Below are 25,938 nucleotides of genomic sequence, written 5' to 3'. Positions count from 1 at the left end.
CATTTTCCAGATCCAAATTGTGTTGTGTGAAACTGTTTTATTAGCATTTAGAAATATTGATCTCAAAGTGCATTACCTAATTAAAAATTTGGTTCACGAAAGTTGATTCGCTTTGTGACTAATTACAATTTCTACACCATAAAATTCATAAATATTTAGGTCATCAAGTCAATGGCTGCTAACTTAATTATGGCAATACTACACAGGTGTCTCTCCAACACTTGCGGGTTATAAATAAATATGTAGAGCAGAAGAAAATGTTTCTTATTGCCCTTAAGGGCCTCGGGCAGCCATTGATCAATTTAACAGCAGTTCTCTAAACGCAAGAACATAGTTGAACCGTAATTTAAATCAGATGAAACCAACTCAGCACGGTCAATTAATCACGGATACTGTGGCGGGGCACGAGCCTGTATCGTTGATCAGACACGATTGTGCGGTAGTGAACTCTGATATACGATAAAAATATAAGGAAACGAGTAAGCTATCAAAAGTCACGTGACCTAACGAAACGAACGAGACCCTGGCTATCGAAAGGAACAGATAGAGCGTTTGCATCCAGTGGAAGGGCCAGCCAGCCATCGCGATGCCGATAGCATCTCCCCCCGCTCGCCATCGCTCCGAGCTAGGCTTCACTATATAATATATAATATAATCTATATATATAAAAGAAAGTCGTGTTAGTTACTTCGCTTATAACTCAAGAACGGCTGAACTGATTTAGCTGAAAATTGTCAGGGAGATAGTTTAGAGCCAGGAGAAGGACATAGAATACTTTTTATCCCGTTCGAAATAAAAAAAAGTCTGCTTATTTATTGCCATTAAGGCGCCACTAATGCGATACAGTCAATCGATTTATTGCGCCCATATCTCCACATCGCTCAATACACCTGTACCCGATTTAATATAAGCGAAACAACCAAAGGAACATTGCGTAACCGCGCTTACCCATTACTTATTGCTTACCAACTCCTAGAGTAAATTGTTACATTTATTTATAGACGCACTTGAACTTGGTGCCGTGTTATCAGACTTATCTGGCCAGCATCTGTCCGATTACTTCCGATTCGTCGAGCTCAGGTTTTTGTGTTATTATTTCGTTGGGACTTCAAATTCGCACTTGTCGGTCAGCTTTCACATTAGTGATCTTTTAACGTCACGACGTATCAGCTGGACGTTATCGGCAGATCGCGGGAGCCATGCAAGGCCGGGCTAGCTCTCTCCGCTATTGACTGCCAGCTCGATCAATATTAGCCTGACAAGAGCAGGGCTCTAAGCCGCGAGCCGTGACACACGTCCAGAGAAAACGGAAACTCATTAGATCCAAGACATACAGCGTGCGAGGTGCCATAACACGCCAGTGCTATCGCAGATCTGCCATCTAAGAAAGTTACAGACAAACATTTCGAAGTCGTACAGACTATCTAGTGTACTAGACTAGGCAAAGTGTTCAGAGTAGCAATTTGAATGTCAGCATGAGGGTGAATTGATTCCCCAAAATGTGAACTATAATGACTTTTATGTCTCATTAAAACGATCCCAGTGATAATAATTAGTCGACTATCCTTCGCCAGCCTTGCGGCACATCTACGAGTATTATCATTTAGCACACTCATAATTAAAAAAAAACCATCAACAGCTTATTAAGCAATTTCAGTTCAGCACAGCCAGTCTAGTAGTGCATAGAAGTCTTGTTTGACAGCAGTGCCTATACAACCTAACCCACGAATATATCAAGACAATTGAGTTAAGCTTTACGGCGTCACCTTGTATGGCGGGCGGCAATGGGTCGCCAGTAAAATGTCTACATTGCCTTGTTACTGTCGATTTTGAACGACGTATCACCCGAACTGTGAAAAATGAGCCCTCATTGCGCTAACAATATAACGGTGATTGACTACGCGCTAGGATGAGCCACTTGGTTTCCTCGGCCATGTATAGCAGAGTGGCTACAGGCAGATACCTAGGTTTTATGGTAGCGCCGTAAAAGGTGGCAATCCCGTGTTTTCTCGAACTTTCGATGCAGAAGTGACTTTCAAATACATTGGAAAATGCCTTTTAGATAACGTTGGGTTACGTTTACATTCTGACACTGTTGTAGAAAATTGTAAAGCTGTGCTTAGCGGTTTGCGTTCCGGAATACAACGCCAACTGTGGTACAGATTCAAATCCCACAGGAAGCAAATAATTGCTTTGTGATCCCACGAGTTTAGGAATTTAAGTAACTTTTTGTGGATGATGACCCATTAATTATGATTTATGATACAGGGTGTACCTAATAGACTGTGCACAAGAACCTAAACAGTGAGTTCAGAGTTCAAACCATGACTGACATCTTTCTGAGTTTAAGCTTGCAATATTTAACCCGGAAAATCATAATATGTGTAATATCATGTTGATTATTTAAATGTGTCTATCCGTTATGTAGCCGCAAGGAACATGCGGCACATAAATATTAATAAATTAAGCTGTTCCTACTTGGTAAACGGTGTTTTATTGATAAAATCAGTGTTTTGATATTTATGAGTACAACGGGACATCAATCTAAACACTGTAATTTTATTTTAATATTATGTAGTATTAATAGGTGATGTTATGCAACAAAAACGTAGCTAAGTTGATGTGCGGTCGCCTGAACATAATAATACTTATGTACTGACTACCCCTTAGTAAAAAGTATGAGGGCCAAGTGATTATTTATTTCATTCTTAGAAAAAAGTGTACCTACCTACTTATCTACCTAATTAAGTCCGGAGTTATCTAGAGATTGTTTCCCCTAAATGATAAATTGCCAACATCTAAATTGTGATGCATAATATTTCGGGTTATAAAGAGTTAAGCCGTGTGGTGACGGCAGAGTAGAATACATATTTGTCACCAACCCCTACTCTTCCCGCGAGTGTCGTAAGAGGCGACTTAGGGACTACACATCAAACAGAGAATGGGCAGCAGCGCTCTCTGAAAAACATCAATCTTTTAAACTGCGATTTCCAACCCGCCTGCCAAGCGTGGAGATTATGGCAAAACCCTCCACTATAGTGGAGGAGGCTCATAGTCCAGCAGTGGACTGTAAAGGGCTGTTGATGATGATTGATGATAAAGAGTATCTCTAAAACTAACATAATGAAACAAAAAGATCATTTAAAAATAAGATTTATTTTCTTCTAAATTATCAAAAAGATCAAATCTTTTGAGCTCAGTTATATTTACAACTTAATCGCTCCAACATTCGCTGTACCCTAATGCGAGGTGTACATTGTAAACATAATTATTTACAATCCGGTTGTATTTACAAACGTAATAGCCTGTTCATCAAACTCATTGTAATGATTGGCAGTTATACAATCCAATTTGTCTTACAGTACTTAAACTAATTTAAATCGAAGCAGTCTATCAACTTATGTATGTATATTAAAATAATTTAAATGCTAAGCGATGGCCTTTTCTTCCGCACGCTCTTGCTGTTTTTCCCAAATATCGTGCCGATGACCTGTGAAAGACAATAGCTCGTTAAAAATGATTTTCAATTGTTTTAAAACATAAACAAGGTTTTTAAAGTTCACGTGTTATAAGATTCCGGCGAAACAATAATAAAACTAATCATCAGTAAACAATAAACGTTTCATGGTTTTTCTAAATACTATTGTTAAATTCGATTAACTGAAGTAATATTAAAAATGTTTGATGAATTGAATGGACTACCAAACTACCGACATATCAACATGACCACATGTGTCTTCAGCAGAGTCACTCATAGTGCTGTTTCCATGCTTTGGGATCTTCTGCTCAAAGCTAAATAGAGGAGATTAAGGTATGCGGCTAGTTAAATAAGAGAGAGAGCGATATACCTACGAGTACAGCACTATCCCTGTGAAATAGAGTAAGTACGGGTGGTGAGCTCGCGCCTGTACAGTAAGGCCTGGTTTCCGCCAAAGCGGAGAGGAGAGGAGATTTCGTTATTTCCACAATCACCTCTTGGCTCAGCTTTGGATCGAAAATTTGATTGATTAGTCCTCTCCACTTTGGTGCAAACCGGCCTATGACAAGTGACAACACTAATGTTAACTTGGAGATGGAAAAGGCTGGCGATCTTGTACCTAGGCTAGAGTAGCGTAAGAGTAAAGAGCTTGCGATGCGTGGAACGCAACCGCACTACTCCGCCGCCGACACATCGTAGAACTCTAATAGTAGTTATCTTGGGGGGACAGTGGTGTCAAAGTCGAGCTGCAGGTCTTTCCATCATTAAAGCGACGACACAACCACCGACTGGAAGCCAGTTGAGAATATGCCCGGACCATGAGCGCCAGCTCGATGCCCGAAGCGGCCAGAATAGATACCATGGACCTGGATAGATATACCTTGGAGGCGGAGTATGCGGCGATCTTGTGTCTGGGGCTAGTGCAAAGCGGAGCATGGCACAAAGCGTGGTTGCCTTGGATTGGAGATCTACTCTTCGTAGAACTGTAATGGTTACCTTGGAGACGGAGTACGCGGCGGTCTTGTGCCTGGGCTAGTGCAAAGCGGAGCATGGAACAAAGTATAAGTGCAATGGCAAAAAGTAACTATTGGTTGCCTTGGAGATCTACTCTTCGTAGAACTGTAATGGTTACCTTGGACACGGAGCTAGCGAGCGAGCTTGTTGTACCTGGACCACAGTGAACAGGAGAATGGCATAAAGTATGCATAATGGCACTAAGTAACTATTGGTTACCTTGGAGACGGAGTAGGCGGCGAGCTTGCGGCGCGGCGCGGGCAGCAGCAGCGCCAGCGCCCGCGCCTCTCGCAGCAGCGCGTGGAACGCCAGCGCGGCGCCCGCGCATGACTCCGCCGCCGATACCTCGTAGAACTGTAACGGTTACCTTGGGAGGACAGTGATTCTAAAGTCGAGCTGCAGATCAGTCCATCATTAAAGCGACGACACAACCACCGACTGGAAGCCAGTTGAGAATATGCCCGGACTATGAGCGCCAGCTCGATGCCCGAAGCGGCCAGAATACATACCATGGACCTGGATAGATATACCTTGGAGGCGGAGTACGCGGCGATCTTGTACCTGGGCTAGTGCAAAGCGGAGCATGGCACAAAGCGTGGTTGCCTTTGGAGATCTACTTTGAAAATTATAAATAACTTGAATCGAACTGCCTAAGGCGGGAATTGAACATACTTTTCTTTTCTCTTCGTAGAGCTGTAATGGTTACCTTGGAGACGGAGTAGGCGGCAAGCTTGCGGCGCGGCGCAGGCAGCAGCAGCGCCAGCGCCCGCGCCTCTCGCAGCAGCGCGTGGAACGCCAGCGCGGCGCCCGCGCACGACTCCGCTGCCGACACCTCGTAGAACTGGCACCCGAACCGCAGCGACAACTCTTGGCCCTCTTCTGCGTGGACCTCCCTGGAAAACAACAGGCTGTAGATACAGGTATTTCTTCGCGTGTCATTTTACGTTGTTCCTGATGAAAGTGCAGTCAATGATTACTTCTTTAACCTCATTTCTAGCAGTTACCAACCTAACTCGGCGATAGTGTTATTATTTTTTTGTGATGAGTATGCGATCGAATTTGGCATGGGGTAATTCAAATGCATTATCTAGGATGTCCATTTCATCTTTTTGAATGAGCTTCTTCCGAATACAGTATTCATCGTCGTCATCATTTCAGCCGCAGGACGTCCAGTGCTGAACATAGGTTGATAATTCGGTATGCCTACAATCCAGCTCAAAAACTTCGTTCTCTCTCACCTTGCGTGTTCGAGGTCTCGCTTGTTCCCCAAGAGTGTGATGGCCGCGCATCCCGGCAGCCTGGTTCTTTCCAGCAGCGACAGCAGTTCGGCCGCCGCTATGAATGACCGTCGTTCGCAGACCGAGTAGACCACAGCGAACGCGTCACCCCACCGCACGTGCTCTGCTAAGCATCCTCGGATCTGTGGACAATACTTTTATGAACTTACCTTGAAATCAAAAACTTCCGTGGGGTTATAAAATACAGGGTGTCCCAAAATATTGTGTCAAGCTGAAGCCCAAAGGTAAGCATCACTAGGGCTACCCCAATCACCGCGACTTTTGATAGTTTTCGAATTATTATTTTTTTACAACATTCAAATTTTTTTATGTTTTTAGTGTTATAGATGTAAATCAGCTAGGCCTAGTATTCATTTAAAAATATTTAGAAAATCAGGCATGTACCTTAACTATTTGCGTCACAATAACCAAAAAAGTACCTAAGCATTGAAATTTAAAACAATCATAACTCGAAAACTATCAAAAATCGCGGAACATACATGGGGGTGATTCGGGTAGCTCTACCTCTGGTCTTTGGCTTGACACTACTTTTTGGGACACCCTGTATAATTAAATTCTAGCCCTAATAAATCATCCATATTATTATTAGCTACCTAGTAGTAAAGTCTATGATATTATGCTAGAAATAGAATTACTAAATTAATAGATAGTCCAAAAGATAAGCAACCAGACGTGGCAATGAGCCGATGACCTAGAACCACAGTATAGATTCCTGGAATTATAAATGGCGGGGTAGATATTTAGTCTTTGAGCGGAAACTGGCCAATGAGGTTTAGTGTCCGAGATTTAGTAGAAGCTTCAATATTTATAAAAGTTCAACATGCTCCAAAACACGGACAACTTTGGTTATTTTTTCAATCTCAATCAAAAAATTAATTTTAGTAATTATCTTCTGTAAAACAATTGACTCCCCAATCCCAATCAGTGGTAATTGACTCATAAAGTTAATACTATAAATTACATCGTCTCCCATAAAGTAACCACAATCCAAATTTATAAAATTACGACAGTTTCGAGAAACCCGGCCTATAAAAAATCGTAGTAATAAACTTAGTGGAGTTCGGTTATAATAAACTAACAAACCATCAAAACAAGTAATGCCCCGCGAGTGGCGAGAACATCTCGGTCATCCGATGCATCCAATTCTCGATTGCGCAACGAACATCGATTCATTTTGTTTTTGTTCCGTTACCGATTCGATTAATATGCCGTCATCGACATGGACGTTATCGGAACACGTTTAGAAGCGACTACTTCCCAAACAATGTTTTAACAATAACTTTTACATAACGAATCGTAAGTTCACAAGTGCGGCGCAGGAAAACAACGAATGCTGAGTCAAAGGTTAAGCTGTTATACAAGTAGACAATTAAACAGTATACCATTTTGCTTTGTTATAAGATTCAAAGAGCTGACTTGAGATTTGCATTCCAGATTTCCTGTTAATGTCTTTGGTAACTCGGTAAGTAACAGTTCAACATAATGTGCCTGTAATGTGATGTTACGATGCAAACATCTTGTAAATAAGTATCTACTATCAACATAGTTTATTGGCATGGATTGTTATACATAGTAGCAATCAATGCCTCTCTTCATGTTTAATCGCACGATTTGTAAAACGCTTCCTAAGGAAGAGGGATTTATCTCTGTATCAGGGTTTATTTAGTTCCTGTATAAAATTTAGTACCTACTTAATTCCTACTTAGTTCAGTTTGGTGGACGTTACAAGCTTTAGTCAGATAGATAGTCAGTCCTATGGTAGATAGAGACCCACGATTTAATTTTATTTAATGCCTTTATGCTCGTCTTTAATCATGTGCATTATAAAACTGTAATCAGTCCGATTAAATAACTGCATGTAACGTATAATTGAATATGCAAACGCCAGCGTTAGTTTTCGCGTAGGATTCAGAGGCGCGGGCGGCGATGGCCCGATAAGCGGTACAAGCACCATAAACTGCGTCTAATTAAATTGTAGCGGACATCAGCCGCCTACCGACCGCGGGCAGATTAACATCTCCATTGTTCGGTAAATTAAGTTTGGCCCTGTCTATAGCTTCATTTGCCACTGCCGTACATCTCTAAAGTCCATGTACACTTTAGTATTCTTATTTGATCCAGAAATTATTTTTCGTTCAAGCTGCCGACCAAATTTTTGTTTAAGGGATTCCTTTGAATTCTTCTTCTTGACGTGTAGACAACAAACTTACACAGTGTCAGTCCAAAACACGACTGGGGCGTTATCAGTAGTCTTCATTAAAACTTTGACTTATGGAATTCAAAATTGACGGTTCCTTCTTTAAATATTTGATCCTGAAGCCCTACAGCAAATGCAAATAACTGTTAATTTAACTTTCGATCGTTTTCATTTAGGTACCTTATCCAAATCTGTAATTTTTTTAATTTGTAACTCATGCTACAAGGACACGCATAAAGTTTATTTACATTTTGGAAATTCGTTATAAAAATTACACTTTTTAGACCGTTTTTAGAACCATCAGAGATATCTTCAACCTCGTGAGGTCACTAACTGTGTTTTTGCTCCTGATGGAAACACGATAACCGCGTATCGCGATAACACCAATGCACTATCGAAAAATTATGCAGCTCGCATTTTAATAGCTTCAAGCGCTGTAATCGCTAAATGATTGTATTGATCAAGATTATCATCGGTTGAGTACTTTAGGCCTTTTGAATTATTAGAATGAAAATTTTAAAAATGCTTTACACGTAGGTACTATGTAGTTAAAACATCCAGCAATATAATTTTGTACTTGCTGCAAGATCAATCGCAAAATATTATTTTGAAAACTGGTTTGGAGCGCAAAGTTGACATTATTCTGACCTTGTTTCGAGCTTCTAAATTACTTAGTGATCAAACAAAAATGAATCAAAAGGTCTTATCACCATCAGTTGTCCAGTACCTAAGAGTGGTTTTGGCATTCTGTCATTGTTCAATTCCCAACCTTTTTGTCTCCCATAACTTTTCTGTAAGTATGCTTACGCCTTTAAACAGAGTTAATAAAGTATAATCCTGAAAGAACTAATGCACACAGCCTTAATTAGACTACTTTAGTGGCCTCCGGAACAATCGAGCACAAATCCTTCTTGGGCCGAGGATATCTCCGTTGCTATCACCAATAGATTGGCGTTAGAGAGCGGGAAGGAAACGCTAACAAGTTACTAGATAGTTGAATAAGGGTGGTATGGTATGCCACTGATCCTTTGTCCAATGTCTTGGTCCAATATTGGATCAATTTTTATAGAAATACAGAGTTGCTATATAAATTAAAGAGACGGATTTTTTTTATGTAACTAGGTGTTTCATTACGCTTTGCAAATTAAGTTTTGCTCTATCTTGAGATGATGATTATTGATATTGAAACAAAATCTACCTAAAATATTTTGTATTGCCTTTCTAAATTCCAATCCATTAACTAAGTAAAAATCATCATCATCATCATTTCAGCCATAGGACGTCCACTGCTGAACATAGGCCTCCCCCAATGTTTTCCATGTTGAACGAAGTAAATAAAAATCACAAACAATAAAAGTAGGTAAGAAGGGAGAGTCGGCTGCCAGCCTATCACGTCCACAAAAAGGGAGCAAAAGCAATTTACTGCAGGAAAACAAGCTCAAAACTAATAATTTCATCCTACTGAAGCATTATTCAACGTCATCTGTTTAATGTTCTCTGTTCTATCGAACAAATAAATCCAGTAAAGTAGTGCTTACAATGTTATTAGGGTAGCCAAGCCAAGCGTCTAAGGATAGATATTGCATTTGTAAATGCGTCTGTGCCGAGTTGATTTCCTTTGGGTTCTGGTAGTTAGTGCACCTGTAAAGGTGCAGTACTTTTCATATGGCATAAGTTAAGAATAGGTGTATTCTGTAACTGTTACATAGTAAAGATTAACAGAGAAATTAAATCGTACTTCCTTAATCGTCTACGTTGGGGTAATTTAGTTAGACTACATAATATACCTACTTATCTTACTACTTACAAGTATCCATTTTTTATTTTATAAAATGTTATATTTTGTGCGTGTTCCGTAAAATTTCCAATCTCAGTTTTCTGTATTTGTTCTATATTTGCCTACATATTAAAATTACAAAATCGCCCTGAATCTATGTAGTTTTATAAGTATAGGTAACTATACAACCGTTTCAGCAACCTTAACAATAGAAATGTCTATTAAAATCCAACTTACCGCGCAGTTAGAAGTGTCTAGTATTTCAACCTCGGAGACAGCGCCGTCGAACGCCACTCGGTGCTGATAGAGGAAGTCTGGAACAATCACATACCGTTAGGGAGCTGGAGATAGCCCGAGAATTCGACGATTGGACAATCACAAGTAAGTACAGGCGAGAACACATCAGACAACTTTTTTGTGCCAAAAACGCACTTATTGCAACTACATCTTTATTTATAAAAGCGATAGGTCACTGATTGACTGACTCACTCATCACAAAATCTCAGAAACTACAAGTGCTAGGAGTCTCAAATTTTGCATGGGGGTTCCTTTTAGCACGTAAGTGCTCTAAGAACGGATTTTACCAAAATCCACCCGTAAGGGGGTAAAACGGGATACACGCGTACGAAGTCGCGGGCGGCCGCTAGTATTTTATAATTAGGTAAGATATCGGTAATCTAGCTATAGTCAATGAGCTATATATTATAGTCAATGAGCTTCTGTCAAGTCACGATGTTTCATTTATATGCCGTTGTCTTTACTTATAGAAACGTGGTTAAATTACTTATCTCATAACTACTCATAAGACTTTATCATGTGAAGCCAAATGTTATGCCAAGAAAAGAGGACTGGCGACGCAGCACAGCAGTCATTTGTCATATTTCTGAACCATTTGGAAGTGGAACTTCTACTTCCACTGTGGAAGAGGAGTCAAATCAACTCTCTCAGAAGGCACCCACCCAATTAGAGCTTAATTCTTTTGTTTTGGCGAGGTCGTATTCTTATTACTTAAATTATTGAACTTGGGTCCCATTTTACATTAATTTTAAATGGAATACATGTAGACGAAGAGTTATTTTTAGATAAAAAAAAAGCTTTCGTTCATTAAGAAAGCTTTTCGTGTGAAAGTTTACGTCGAAATTAACATGGTTCTGATAATTTATTAGCGCTTCACTAAGCCGAGATCGCGTCTATACGACAAGAATGGATGCAATTTTAACATTAATAAAAGGTTTTAAAAGAATTTATATGAAGGTGCACTTACGCAAACTCGTTAATGGGTTGATGGGAAAGTTTTAGCAGGTGTTAGTATTTATTGATAGAAAAAAACTCAAATGTTACAGAAACTATTGATAAACAAATTTTATTTTTAATTTTTGGGATAAAACACCTTGGTAATGAGGCTTATCGCACTGTTTTATTACCATGGTTGTTACTTAGTTTTTTGCCTCATCCACCTGGGAATCAAACCCAGAACAGAAGTATTTTGATCTAACATTGATGTTACTGTATTTTATTTTTATCGTATAGGTTATTGCACTGTAAAGTTAGCTATTGTAGTTAACTATATAAAATATTAAACAGCAGCTTCCTTCCGACCTTAACCGCTTGCGTCAACGCGCAGTTAATTGGAACCGCGAGTCATAGTAAATATCTTTGTTAACGCGACTGACGTTAATGTTCCGACAGATATATGACCAGCTCCGGCTCCGATCAACGGTATATTATTATTGTTAGGGTCCTAACGAATATTAGTATAAATGAAATAGCGGACTGTATAAAAATAGGTGCTGTATTCTCGCCAGCCTAATTTACAATTAATTCTGAGAGTACGCGGTATTCGTGCGATAGTCCAGTCATTTAAGCTTAAATTAGGTAAGAATCTCGGAATTAGAGATACCCAGCTGTAAGTCTGTAAATACTTGTATATTGACACCCTAAAAGTTGTCTCAAAACCTACATATGGTAGGGTGTAAGCAACTATTAAATAAGGTCAAAGGTCACAAAAATCGGTTTATTGCGCTTTTTTTGGAAATATCTCATTTCCTATGGGTTTTTTGCTAATTGTATTTATTATCAATATTGTAGAACACTAAATTCTAAACAAAGTTTGTATAAAAAAATTTGTTCCTTATAGAAACAAAAACTACTCGACGGATTTTAACGAAACTTGGTACAATTATTCTTCATACACCTGGGCAGGTTATAGTATACTTAGGAATTCCCACGGGAACAGGAATTAGCGGGAAAATCCTTTTGTATGAAAAATCTAAACGCTTAACGGAAGTTAGACGCTTGAAATTTGGCATGTAGGTACCTTAGTAAACTCAAAGCTTAGTTACAACTAGGAATTCCCGAAATTTCCACAGGAAGTAGCGGGAAAATCCTTTTGTATGATAAATCTAAACCGCTTAAGTAGACCTGAAGTGATGCAGTGACCGCGCGCTCTCCGCCCTCTATCTCGAAAACGGTTCACCGTATAAAAAAAGTTTTTAAACAAAATTTGTAGAGAATTTAGTATTCTACAATATTGATAATAAATACAAATAGCAAAAAACCCACAGGAAATGAGATATTTCTAAAAAAAGCGCAAAAAACCGATTTTTGTGACCGTTGACCTTGAAATTTAATAGTTGCTTACACCCTACCATATGTAGGTTTTGAGACAACTATTAGGGTGTCAATATACACGTATTTACAGACTTACAGCTGGGTATCTCGAATTCCGAGGTGAACTTACTATAATGACTGGACTACGACGACGGTGGTGTCCAAAGGCGAGTGTGTGACCCGAGCGCAGCCGATGATGACGCTGTCGGCCCGAGGTGACGTTAGTCATTGTACGCCGCCCGCACGTCTCCTCCCGCGCGTTGTTGGGTTCCCAACAATTATGTTGAGACAATAATATTATTTAAATCGAATTTAAAAAATAACAGTTCAGTTGTTGTATTTCATAAAACTTTCAATAGAGGCTTTTAGGGAAACTCAATTCACAAGACCTTTTTTAGTACAAAAATCTCGGTCAATATTACAATAACAATGAACAATTGAGTCCATTACAACCAAAACCTACTACTAGCACCACATAATTATGCCTCTTTACTATCTCTAACCAACGCAAACGGTCTTACGAAAAAAGGCGAATATGTAAAAAAAATGTAACAAATTAAATGTCACTTACCGCCAGTGGAACTATATTCGCCAATGTATCGTTTCGTGAGGTATCGGACAACGACCGCTGAAACAAAGAAACAAGGACTTTAATACTTACTTAAAAAATACACGAGTTGCATCACAATCGAGTTAACGTCAATCGATCAAAAGTATCGAGATAGCGTCTAAACTAATCGATTCGGCTAGGATAGCTGACAAAGATCAAGGTCATCGAAATACAGACATCAATTAAAGGGTCACTCCTCCCGACTTTCTACGGCAAAGTTTGATTGGACTTCGTGGGACCTCGGAATGCCCATCTAGGGGCTGGTACAATACAAACAGTTATCAACAGTGACAAGGCAAGTTGGGTGAATAGTCAGACATGCTACCGATAAATAGACTGTGGAGAATCCTGCCGGCGTGAAAGGAACGAGAGTCTATTCAAAAACGTGATTGCTGGCTGATGACCGAGCCTTGTCCGTGAAATCAAACGGACCCTTTAGGTACATTTTGTTACAAAATCACTCTTATTTCAACTACATAAGAATGCAGAGTTTAACTTGGTGTGCCGTTGTCCGTACGTGAGAAAAAGGATGTGATGAATGCGCTTTCCATGCGTAACCATCATCAAAAAGTAATGGAGGTTGATATTCAAATAATGACTTGTAACTTGCAGGATCAGAAAAGAAATTATGATTCGTAACCCATTAAAATTTTTGAATGGGAAGGATAATATTTGGATCATGATCACACGAAGATCAACTATGGAGGTCTAAACAAATAGGCATTACTATAGGTTTTGATTCGTCACGTTACCTTTACTTTTTGTGTCTAAATTATACACGTAGCGAATGCGATCATAATTTTAAATTACCTTATTTAGTTTAAGTATAATATCTGGACAATATTATATCGTAGATAGAGCAAACAAAATGATAAGTAATAAAAATAATCTTCATCTTCACACTTTAATCACACTTCGATCTTACATTGATTAAAGACAAAAGATGACAAAAAACTCCCATTACTCGATGATCAATTTCCTCACGTGTAAACTGGCTTGTACAGTCGGCAGTACATCATACTACGCATTCTTGTTGGAAAATGGACCCTGTTACAACACCATAAGGGGCTACTGCTTAGCTTAATATACCGTCTTTGTACCACGAAAATTACAATAGCGATTCTCGTTATTATAGCATCAATAATGCATGCGTCATAATAACTGTACATCGGTGGATCATTAACGATACTTCCCAAAATAACCGATGTCCCAATTTAGTCATAAACTGTTTTTAAGGTTAACCGACTCGTCCGACTCGCTTTACTAGTTGGAGCGAGCCTGGTCAAACTGTGTACGAGGCCTGATAACGAGGATGGTTTAGGTTAAATGATCACCCTGAGGGAGAACCACCGTTAGAGTCTACCTTAATAATGATAAAAACGTCAAGCTGATAGCCATTGAAAGTAAGTGGCTATTTTTAAAACATGCAAACTCATACTTGAATGCCGACTGACTGTTATTAGAAGAAATGTGTCTCTTCGATAACTAACCGTTTTAAATTAAAATCAAGCACATTTCATTTTATGACATCAATATTAGTTTGATATGTTTTTTATTCAACTTTATTTAGATCTATCTGATAATTTTTGCTCTAGCTTAAAGGTCTACTAGCTATTAAGTTCCTACGAGAAGTTTTTCTCGTAATTTTTTTTGTAACCGTAACGTATTGTTTTCAGATAGAGCTGACGGCCGCTGGGGCAAGAAAGTTCTTGAGTGGCGACCACGAGCCGGAAGACGTAGCGTGGGCAGACCTTCCACTAAGTGGACCGACGATCTGGTGAAGGTCGCGGGAGGCGCCTGGATGCGAGCGGCGCAGGACCGGTCTTTGTGGGGGAGACCTTTGTCCAGCAGTGGACGTCTTTCGGCTGAAACGAACGAACGAAAGAGAGCTAAATAAGTAGAGTAACCTACGAAAAGCTTTTTAATTACTAACTTATACAGTTCTAAGTAAAAATAACTTACAGATTTCTCGTTTGTATATTTTAATTTGGTTGTGGATAATGATAAATAGAGTTTCAAATCATGTAGGCGCAATCCCTAAGGAGTTATCGCCGCTACCATATTGGTCGCGTCCCAGCCCAACCAAATGGGTTGCATTGCATTGCACAATCGTACTAACACAACTGATGCTGGCACAGTAGGTGTGGTCCAAATCAAAAGTAGGGAAAAGGATCCAATGCACTTAAAATAGGTAGGGATTAACCTACAGTTCACGGCAACTCTTGTGTTCGACTTAGGGAGCCTTCATAGGCTCTAAACGGCACCTCTTTTTTATTTATTGAATGGAGTCTCTATCCACACCAATCAAATTAAATAATTATGAACACAAGACGAGAAAAACCTGAAAAGACCCGATAAATATGTACACTAGTAACTTATTTACTAAAGTCCAGTCCATCTGGAAACTCACTAAGTTCAATACGTTCGAAGGCTTTAGAAATATAATATTTAGTTTTAGAATTTTTAATGATAAAACATATTTTGTCTAAAAGTTTTCCTATAAAAATAAGAATAATTATGTAGGTTATCAAGTTTTGCGTCACACTACTGAAACTTTAGTTATAATTCTGTACCACCAGTTCCCAAACTTAGTGAACCTACCACGTCATCTTCCACTATGACCCCACTATGCAACTGCACCGCATGACAATGGACTTCATTGCATTCCATCTACATACTAGACCAGATATAAAAACGATCCGATGCACGTTTCGATACCAAATCAGTTGCGTAACTACACTGATTGCTAGATGGAGAATGCATTTAAACATTTAATAGGTTCCAATAAAAAACTTATCAATGTGTTTTGCCTTTACCCGTGAGAGTAAATAAACAATTTGAACTTGAATTTGAGTCGTGGAAAGTCTTTTGTTAAGTCGAAAAGGGAAAATAAGGGCAATAACATATTTAGCGAGTACATTACATACGCAAATACTAAAGAAATCGTTTGAAAGTTGCGGTACGTATTGTGTTTTATGTTGTAAGAACTTTATTAATAACGCTGAAGCACTATATTGAGACGTGGAAAACTTTTATAATAAACAATAAATATTGAAAATTTAAATTAATTACTGCATTTGACTGTTTAGTGAAGTAACTTAAGAAATTTTAGCTCGTTTGTCATTCTTATTTGTAAAAAAGCTCATTCACGCTTAAATACACTTTCAAATGTAACGAACTTATTTATGTATGTATGCTTAACGTACATTTATTAAAATTGCTGAATAATTAAGGCCGAACCTTTAAAGGGTTACTTATAATCTACGCCAGTCATTATCACATCATAAACTTTAAGTTAATGACCATTGTAAAACCCAAACCTTGAATCGCAGTTGCCACATATAGTTCAACGTGCTTTATGAAATGCAAACTCTCGATTCCCTTTCGATTTTTTGCTCGCAATAAGTATTAAACTCACTTTCTCTGCGATCCGATTACCGAGACGTAGTGATAAAGTTTCACGGAATTCAAACACCCTGTGTAATTAAAAACGCATTAATATGCATGACGCCTTGCTGTTGGGAAAAATGTATTGAGTGATAATTTTTTGCAATTTTTTATAAATCATGCATCTCTGTCATAACCATTCTTATACATCATAATTATATCACTGCAAAATAATTGTAAAGTTTAATCGTCTCGATATGGTGTTTTTGGGTTTATTCCCACCCAGGTAGGAAATAGTAATTTCAAAATTACTTACGTTTTCAATTAATTGTTAGCAGTTTGGTTAGACTACACGCCTTTTAAAAATAGCGTCTTTAGTCACGCACGTTCATACTTTTGGGTCTTAGAAAGGCAATTTTAATGGAATGCTAATGCAGGAAAACCAGGGATGGAAGAAAAAAATACCTTCATTTACAGGAAATCCTCAATGCGAGTTAAATGGGCATTACTTAATTGCTTTTATAAATCAAAGACTTTGATGACGTAATCAGACGCCTGCAGCCATTAACAACGGACTCGTATTCAATAAGTTCAATTCTCAGATCACACATGCATGTAATTTCCAACGCGTGCGCCTACATGTTTAACACAACATTCTCAGTTACAAAGTTGCGTATTCTTTAAGCTAGAGTTTTTCAAACTGTAATACGCAAACCCCCAGAAGTTTTAAAATATCGTAAAGGGTTCGCGACAAGATTCAGAATAAGATAGATAGTAGGACTTTGGTACATACAGCTAGCGAGAAACGCACGTCGGTGCACCAAAATTGCTCTAGAAATTGAAATATTTTTCACAAGAAATAAACCTAATTCGTTCATTTTAATATCAAATACGAACTACCAACCCTTTTTTTCATGAAGACAGTCGCAGTGGTCTGTAAAACTAAGGATGCATTTGTGGAATAAAACTTTGGGAAACTCTGTTCCCGGCAAAAAGTGACGTGAAGAAAATGAGTAGGTACTCCTCCCGTAATCACTACCTGTCTAGCAATGATGCGCCGAGAATAGTAAACGATGTTTTTTCCTACAGTTTACGCCTAGATTGATTTTTTTCCTCAACAATTTTAAACCGACTTGTTTAAATCGCTATTGTTAACAGGTTTACATTTTGCTAATAGCAGAAACAGATTGCAACTGATATCGAGTTAAAGTACATTGAACATTTGAATTCTAATTCGCATACGAAATCACAGAACTCTCTATTCGTAACTATTGAAAATGTGAAGATAAATAAAACATAGCAAAGACGCTTTAGTTCCCAATTCCCGATAGTGATTAATTTCTTCCCACATTATATTATATTCACTATTAATACACCGAATGTCGGCGGCCATCGTCATAAAATATTGTTGTTTTATAATCAACGATGCATATAAGACAAATAACAATGATCAAACAACATGGCACCACGTGGGTTGATAGATCGAACGTTATCACGGACAATCGATTCTATCGACGGAATCTCTGGGTAATTAATAAATTATGTGGCTCATCCATCATCGAGCCATCTTAGGCCAAAGGACCTTGCCCACTGAGAGCATTCGTGTGAACTTAAGGCGTATTTTTGGAGCATTAGAATTCAAATTAGTAAGGTGCGTACCTAGTCGCCTAATAACGCGACAACATTTTTTGCAAAGATAAGAAGGAGTTTTAAATTTTGAAGTATAAATGAGAAGCCTTCCTACCTTAATTATAAAAATTACTTACCCACTATCTTTTGCTAATAAGTTTCTGGACCAACTTCCCGAAATAAGAATGGTCACCGAATCAACAATAGGTACGGATATAGTTAATATGTGCGCAGATTCATATACCAATTTAAATTCGAATATAAGCATTACATAAGTCAGAAATATTACAATTTTTGCTGAAGTTATGCGGTCGCATTAAATATGATGCATCATAATAATATTCAAGCCTGAAGAAATATAAATGCAGTCAAAAAATAGTAATAATGTCATACAGCCGCGCAATCTTCGATCAAATTACCCTTCAAAAGTGCGGTAATGTGGCCCATTACAAGCGAATACAGGCGTACGGGCATCGACGACAACGGTGCTTGTCACGATGCGTGTGAAAAGCAGCTTGTTTCCATTGTTAAACGATTTTAGGAAGGAAAAGAATGCAAACCTGAGGAAGACCTGGTAGTGGGTTGGAAAAAGCGCAGTGTTAAAAGTTCGACTTTAGAATGGAATCTACCTACAAGAAATAAGAAGTTAGTACTTAGTCAAACAGAGGTTTCCATGGTCGTTAACCGTTAATAGTGTTAAAATACCTAGGTATGTGAAAATAGAAATAGCCCAGCAGATTATAAACGAATGAATTTATTGCCATCAACACAGAGAAATGGTAAGTTTTCTGCAGTTTTAACTTAATTTATTTTTAGTTATTTCTGCTGTCTTTGTTATTTATTTATATTAGGAAGAATACTAACTTCTATACGACCTTGGATAGAATGCTCACATTCATAATTCATACGCGGGATGCGTTGACCCCAACCAACACACGCGTACATATTACTTAACAAAATATCTTTAATACTTTTACTCTCAGCACGAGTTAAAACAAATGCCCGAATCCGTCCGATAGATTATTCCCGTTCGTGTTTCTCGTGCAGTCATCACTCATGAACGACGATTGGATTAATGGGCACACGCTTCTGATGTTCCACCATTCATCATCCTGCACTCATCGGAGGTGCAACTTGCATCGATTAAGCTCGCCGACACAGCCGTCGTGGGTTCGAATCACGTTCGAGTCGGCGAGCAGACAAAAACTTATTTCAACCGGTCTCTCACATGTTCGACTTTGGCAAATAATTTATTGACACTTTCGCAGGTGTATGAAATATGAATCTCTAGAACCTTTACGTAAGAAAAAGTACCCTTTTTCAAGACTTTGTACAGAGTATTCGTTTTGAAGAAAAAATAGTTGCTGGGTCTCTACTTGAAATCCTGTTTTGAAGTTATGAGGACATGAACAAAATTAACAATCTTTAATAAAAATAAGTCCAACTCAATGTATAAAAATTAGTCTTAACTATGTCAAAAATTCTGACTATTTCATTTGAAATAACCAAGACATGACATAGGACACGCTAGCAGCTCAATTCCATAAATACATAAATGGAGCAGTAAACAGGTCTCGAACCGCTTCCGAAACCACTCCATGTGCTCATGAAAATGTTAATCAGAATTCTAAAAATCCGCACGCTCTCATGCCGCAGAAATGCAGACAAAAACTCACTCAAAGCGGCCCTTCCAGTCTTCCCTCTGGCAAGCTGACGTCACTGCCAAATTGCGAAACCTTCGCCCGTGAAACCAGAAGGTAATCTGTTCTCACAAATACGACTTTCCACTCGATAATTGAAATACTTTATTGGGGGTTATTCCGTATTCGACCCACGACAACTCAACCCACTCATTATTTTTTCCTTACTCAACCCAATTTTGTTCCTTACTCTACCCACAACAAATTTTTAATTTTATGTTCCTTATTCACCCCAAAAACATTCCTAGCTCAACCCATTTTAAAACCACTTCAAAAATATAAGATTTTTATGCACGGTCAGAATAAAAATATATTTTTTAGAAATTAAAGCTCAGTTAACTTTTGTGTTAAGATTGTTCCGTTAAATAAAACTGCAGGAGTTCTGATACAATAATATATTTGAAAAACGGTTTTCACAAAAAGACACAAATCAAATAATGACTAATTAAAATCTACTATAAATCCACTATAAATCTACTATAAATCAAACGACTGTGATTTTTTATTAAATCAGTATAACCAAGCTATGGCGTATAATTTTTTCCCCAGACACTTGTTCATGAATGTCCAAAAATTTAAATAATACAATGTATTTTATCTTTTTTTTCAAGCGGTATGAGATGACAAAAGAAAAATAATAAAAGTATTCATGTGGACAGCTAATCCCGCGGTATAAGTTTGTTTATGTATTTACCTTAAAATAAAATAACATTTTTGATATATTTTAGTAAATCAACATAAAATATGTACTCATATCTATCATTTTTTCATGTAGGTGATGTGTTTTATTTTTTATTTAATTATACATTTTACATACTAGTATGTATTTATCATTATTCAATTTCTGAAATAAGCAGTAAACGTTGTTTTGCTCTCCATACTTATTTTTGGTATATTTACTTTGGGTTGAGTAAGGAATGCATTTGGGTAGAATAACGAAATTATGTAATGGGTAGAGCTAGGAATACTAATTTGGGATGAGTGAAGAAATGGGTTGAGTTGTCGTGGGTCGAATACGGAATAACCCTTTATTGGCTCGTAATTAATGTTTAAAGCGTTCTCTTTATCATATAACCACGGGGTTCCGTGATGTCCATATTATTATTTTTAAGACGGCATTAATGTGACCTGGATTCGGTAGATAACTCCGGCTGTGCCGTAATAAGAGTCCTGTAAGCTAACGGAGACAACCAGTAATCTGCGTGAATAATGAAATGTTGTGTCAGTTAAAATAGCCGCGTCCTAGGACAGGGTGGTGAACATTTGGCACGCAATGCCAGTGCTTGTAGTGTTATTATTAAGACTATTTAGTGACAGTAATAACAATATTTATGCTAATGGAATAAATTATTTGTCAAGAAGTAAGTCCAATATTGCTGCTTTAAGATAAATATTTTATTAAGACGAGTAATAAATCTAACTAATAATTTCTAAAGCTAAGATGGTGCACAACTCATTGTCTCTTAACCATATAAAATGGGAATCTATACTTCTTTATTCTAAGTTCCATTAAAAAAGGTCTGACTTCCGCTCTGTAACACGTCTTTTTCAATAATCCAACTTATAAGTAAGATTAACCTGTAATCCATAGTCAAAAGCCGAGCAAGATGTAGGTACATTTTCAGTAAGGTTTTCTGAAAAATAACGATAATCACAGGATTGGATTATGAAACTGCTCGCCACCCCTGGCTGAGTTATTAAACGATGTTAGTCGGCCGCGCATCCGCAAACGACTATCGCCACTCCCACTTGGCAGACAGGATCTCCTCTAAAACAATTTCGCGTGTCTGCTCGACCGGTAATGGTGCAACGCGACGTCAGTCAGCCCCGGCCAATTAGAGATGTGACAGCGATTATGGGCTACTAAATAACAGTCCTAGCTCATGCTACACACAATCTCCACTTTATAAGGCGACTGGGTATTCTAATTACACCGTCTGTCTGTCAGGTACATTTTTGTATTGCTTGCTAATGCATAGATCAGAGATTGTGGAGGTATTTTAATACAGGCGCGAATTAAAATTAACTGCGTTCTAATAATAGAACATCGTTTAGTAGGACTGTGAGTTAAATCACTTTGCTACTAGCAAATAAGGCATTGCGATAGCAAATTGATGTCGTGGTAGGGCTCCAATTTTTCTGTTAAAATATTTATAATATTGATTTGGCTAAAAAGTAATTAATTTTATAGTGGAACTGTCAGTTTCTATTTTTGGGTAAAATAAGTTTCGAGGTTCCTTATTGGTCTGGGTCTTTTGAGCCTATAAAAGCTAACTTAATTAATGTCTCCAGTATTACCAAATTAATATTTTTTATTACTCCAGTGATTACTCCAGTGAAAAATTTACTAAAAGTGAAGGAGTTCGATAAATGATTGCAAAGGGACCAACCGCCAATACGTAATGAAGTCGCCACCCTCGGTCGGTCGCAGTCGGTCAGTGGGTAACCGGCGTGATTAATGTACCCAAAACGCATCTTAATGGTACAATTGAGGCATCGTACGAAAATCATAAACATTTGAAAAATTATCGAGTTGTTTCGTTAAGTTGGCTTCCATGAAAAAATAATACGAGTAATAGTTGTTTATCCTGGAAAGTTTTTCATCACTGTAAACTTATTTTTCCGATAAGCGAAAAGTTGTTCAATTCAGTCAAGATTTCTCATCTGAGGGAATCAGATTTTTTTAAGTTTTTAGAAATTAGGTATTAGGTTGTAATTTGAGATTCATTTTATGCCTTAGTTCAGTCAGTGTATCAGTGTTTCGGACCAAGGTAAAATCGCCCGTAGCTGGCGACTTCGGTCGAGTGGTGGGTCTTAAAATGAAGACCGCGTAAACGGTTGCACTTCGCATCACTAGTGACAATTAGGGCGGTGCAATCGGCAGTCGGCGGGAGTCGGCCGGTGGGTCACCGGCGCGATTTCCCGCCGGTTGGCGCCACCGACGCGTTGTGTAACGCCGCCCGCCGGCCGCCGGCCGCCGGTCGCTATGCGGGAATCGATCGACCACTTTCTACGGACGAAAATAGCTAGCGAGATCTGACGTTAACTTAGATTTTATTTTAAGCCTTAAGCGGGTAGTTTAACGATGTAGAGTTTTTACTTGACCATTCTCAGACTCAGAGTTCAAGATCAAGCACAGAAAAAAATGTAAGCGAACCTTACGTTAGTCTCAGACTTCTGCTGCAAAGCCTGCAAACAAAACTCTATCATTTGATTTGATTTATATCTTGATTATTTAGTTATTGTCCATCACAAACATTCTTAAAATACGCATATTAAGACTTTTATTTACAGAACCTTTTTAACCAGCCAAAAAAGAGTGCGGCACGCGCTCTACATTCGACATTTTTCGAGTGATTGTGGCATACACGCCGCGGTCGCCTTCCTCGAGGTCGTTGCTCCACACATGCATATTACATATATTACGTACAATCGTAACACGCGCGTGAAATATTCGCGATTCCGGATTCTCCGATCGATAAGATGGCTCTTAAAATTTTATAGAGTAGTCAATTGAGTTACGCATATCAATGGCTGGCGCTTTCCAATTTTTAGTCCAATTTCATCATCGATATCCTTTTTGTTTGTTATTAGACGGTTTTACGTAATATGTAAATATCAATTAACATAATTTGATTTATTTACGAGAGATATATCGCTACGAAGAAGATTAATAAGTGAGGGCATTACTTAAATGCTCCTGAGGTAGAGGCGAAAAAATTTATGATGGATGATCGTGCAAACGAAGTGTGCTTCTATTTTTTTGAGGTAAAAATAAACAAATTCCAATAAAATTCTGAATAGAGCTTTTTTACAGATTGCTTACGCTACGTAATATTCTACGGTTTTCGTAGCACTTACAAGGAAGAGTCCGTCTTTACTCGTATTTTATTCGTTAATTTTAACAACGAAATATAAAAAATGTTTTTTCTTCAAATTGTAAACAGTGGGGTAAATCCACCACAGGCTGAGTAGGCTAAAACCCAGGACGGCAGATTTAGTTCATACATTTTTTCACACACAAAATAGGAATGTCGGAAATTGGAAAGAATTTAAGATATTTAACAAAAATCTAAATATAGTCCTAAGCAACATATCTTCGCTTAGTTAAACTTCCATGTTGTGAATTTATAAAATAAAACATGTTATCTAAAATTAAACATAGGTAATGTTATTCAATAAAATTTTTACTAATACTATTTAGCTATAGTTTACAAAACATACAAATCTATGTATTTAATAATGTGTAAAATATACCAAACTATGTATTTAGTTAATAAACAGAGTTTCATCGATTGAGATTACCCGACATAATTCATGATAATATTGACATTATTAGCTATACATTTAATTAATACTTTTATCGACTAATAAAATTCCCTGCAGAACTCTAACCAACTATCTAATTATTTCTACGCCGTAGTAGGCATAATTAATTTTTATGCGTTTAAAATGTACTTTCATCATCATCATTTCAGCCACAGGACGTCCACTGCTGAACATAGGCCTCCCCCAATGACTTTAATGTACTTTAAAATTATTAAATTTCATACTTTTCCAGTCAGTTAAATTTAGCTTTAATTGCACAGACATAAGAATATTACACCAAACGTTTTATTCTGCGGACTGTACACAACTTTGTTGTGATGCTGTCAGTAAGCACTGGTTGAAACAGCTATACCGTACCGTATTAATATAGCTTTCGATTTTATAGAATTAGCTATTAATTAGACTTAAGCCTAAGAGATGCTGACGTTCAATGTTAACGTAGTAGACTTTGCATAAATGGTAGCTGTGTACCTGTATCACTTCATATCATGTTTTTCTCGTTGCGAATATTACTATGTTGTAACTTGAATTTCACTAGATATTTTTTTTAGAAAATACCTATCTATTAATTTTAAACAAATATATTTCTAAGTAGGAATATTAATAAGGAAAGTTTCAGATTATTAATTTGTAATTAATGATATTACTTCTCTAATCAACAAACAAATAACTACGGCTAGACTGTGTACACATCGCAAGAATTTACAGTGCTCTGTCAACACTCTAGGTCAATATTGATGCTAGCATCACAGAAACAATGCGCGGCCTGACATTGAAACGTAATATCCAGTGGAATGTGTTCATAACAATGACAATTAATACATAGTAGGAATATTATAAGTACTCGTACCTAATTAAGGTGAAAATAGTAATATTTTCAGTGACTCTACATTTCGTATTTTATTAATATCAAACGGTTTTGATTTAATTCCTTATTTTTTTTATTACGGTGTATTTATAGCATAATTGTCCAGTTGGGTAACGTGGGAAATGGATTATAATGTGAATTTTAAAAAGGTTTTAAATTCATATTTTCATGAAAACTTTGCCATACTTCAGAGAATTATAAATTACTAAAAGGGGATGCCTTAATTTTTATATCAAATTAAAGCATAAATACTAACCAGACTTGCCGCTTCGCGGGCTCCCTAGCACCACCACCCTTATACGATTTACTGTCATCTTCATTTGGAGAGCTTTTAAATTTCCACTTTCAACAAACAAAATCCCTCTCAACCTGACATTTTGCGTTTATCACATCAGTTCTGACATCACTCTATTCACAGTTCACAAATAAAATAAAGTTTGGGGGTGTGTTATCGTAAATAGTTTCGATAGAGCGATTTTCGTTGAGTTTTATACGTGCGAGACGTCCGTCTGCGGCGACGTTTCCCGCGCAACTAGCGCGAGCCGGCATCGAATGCGCGCGCGCAGCCCGCCGGCGCCGCAGCCTCCGCTCGCTGCGTATGCGTAAATATCCGCTCAACTAGCAATGATGCCCTTATTTAATTTTGTTTTATGCAAATTAAATAGCCAAGATGTACATCTGATAATGTATGGGAGCGATGCACTCGCTTGGCGCCGTTTGATTTATCGTAAGATTCTTCTTAGTCTGTTTTCGATCTATGCGCATGTTATTTTCACAGGGCGTAATCGTTTATTGACGCGTTCCTTTCGAAGAGCGGACGAAATAAGATCGCCAAAAACTGCATCTTGCTTGCGCAAACCTGTCGGAAAGTCCGGGGTTCTGGTCCAGATTGCGGCGACATGTCAAGGTGAGAGCGGTGGCGTTCGCGGTAATAAATTCGTTCGTGGCGAGACGTAATTGGATCCACTCCGCCTACGCGCGGCTCCTGGTTCCGACTCGGCGACAACACTGCATGCTAATGCCGCGCCGCTTCCAAGCCTA

General features: G+C 38.0%; 1 protein-coding gene across 1 annotated transcript; it reads right to left on the bottom strand.

Annotated features, from left to right (window-relative positions):
• Positions 1-3,137: 3,137 nt before the first annotated feature.
• Positions 3,138-25,446, bottom strand: LOC114350833 (ras-related and estrogen-regulated growth inhibitor-like protein). The gene is made up of 6 exons (XM_028301777.1): positions 25,154-25,446; positions 12,946-13,002; positions 10,002-10,078; positions 5,731-5,912; positions 5,199-5,385; positions 3,138-3,490 (listed from the first exon to the last, which is right to left on the bottom strand). The coding sequence occupies exons 1-6, from the start codon at positions 25,215-25,217 to the stop codon at positions 3,422-3,424; spliced, it is 636 nt and encodes a 211-aa protein (XP_028157578.1). The 5' UTR covers positions 25,218-25,446; the 3' UTR covers positions 3,138-3,421.
• Positions 25,447-25,938: the final 492 nt, after the last annotated feature.

This window comes from Ostrinia furnacalis, unplaced genomic scaffold (assembly GCF_004193835.3).
Source record: "Ostrinia furnacalis isolate ACB-3 unplaced genomic scaffold, ASM419383v2 OfSCF0990, whole genome shotgun sequence".
Lineage (NCBI taxonomy): Eukaryota > Metazoa > Arthropoda > Insecta > Lepidoptera > Crambidae > Ostrinia > Ostrinia furnacalis.
This window is presented reverse-complemented; position numbering and strand designations above follow the sequence as displayed.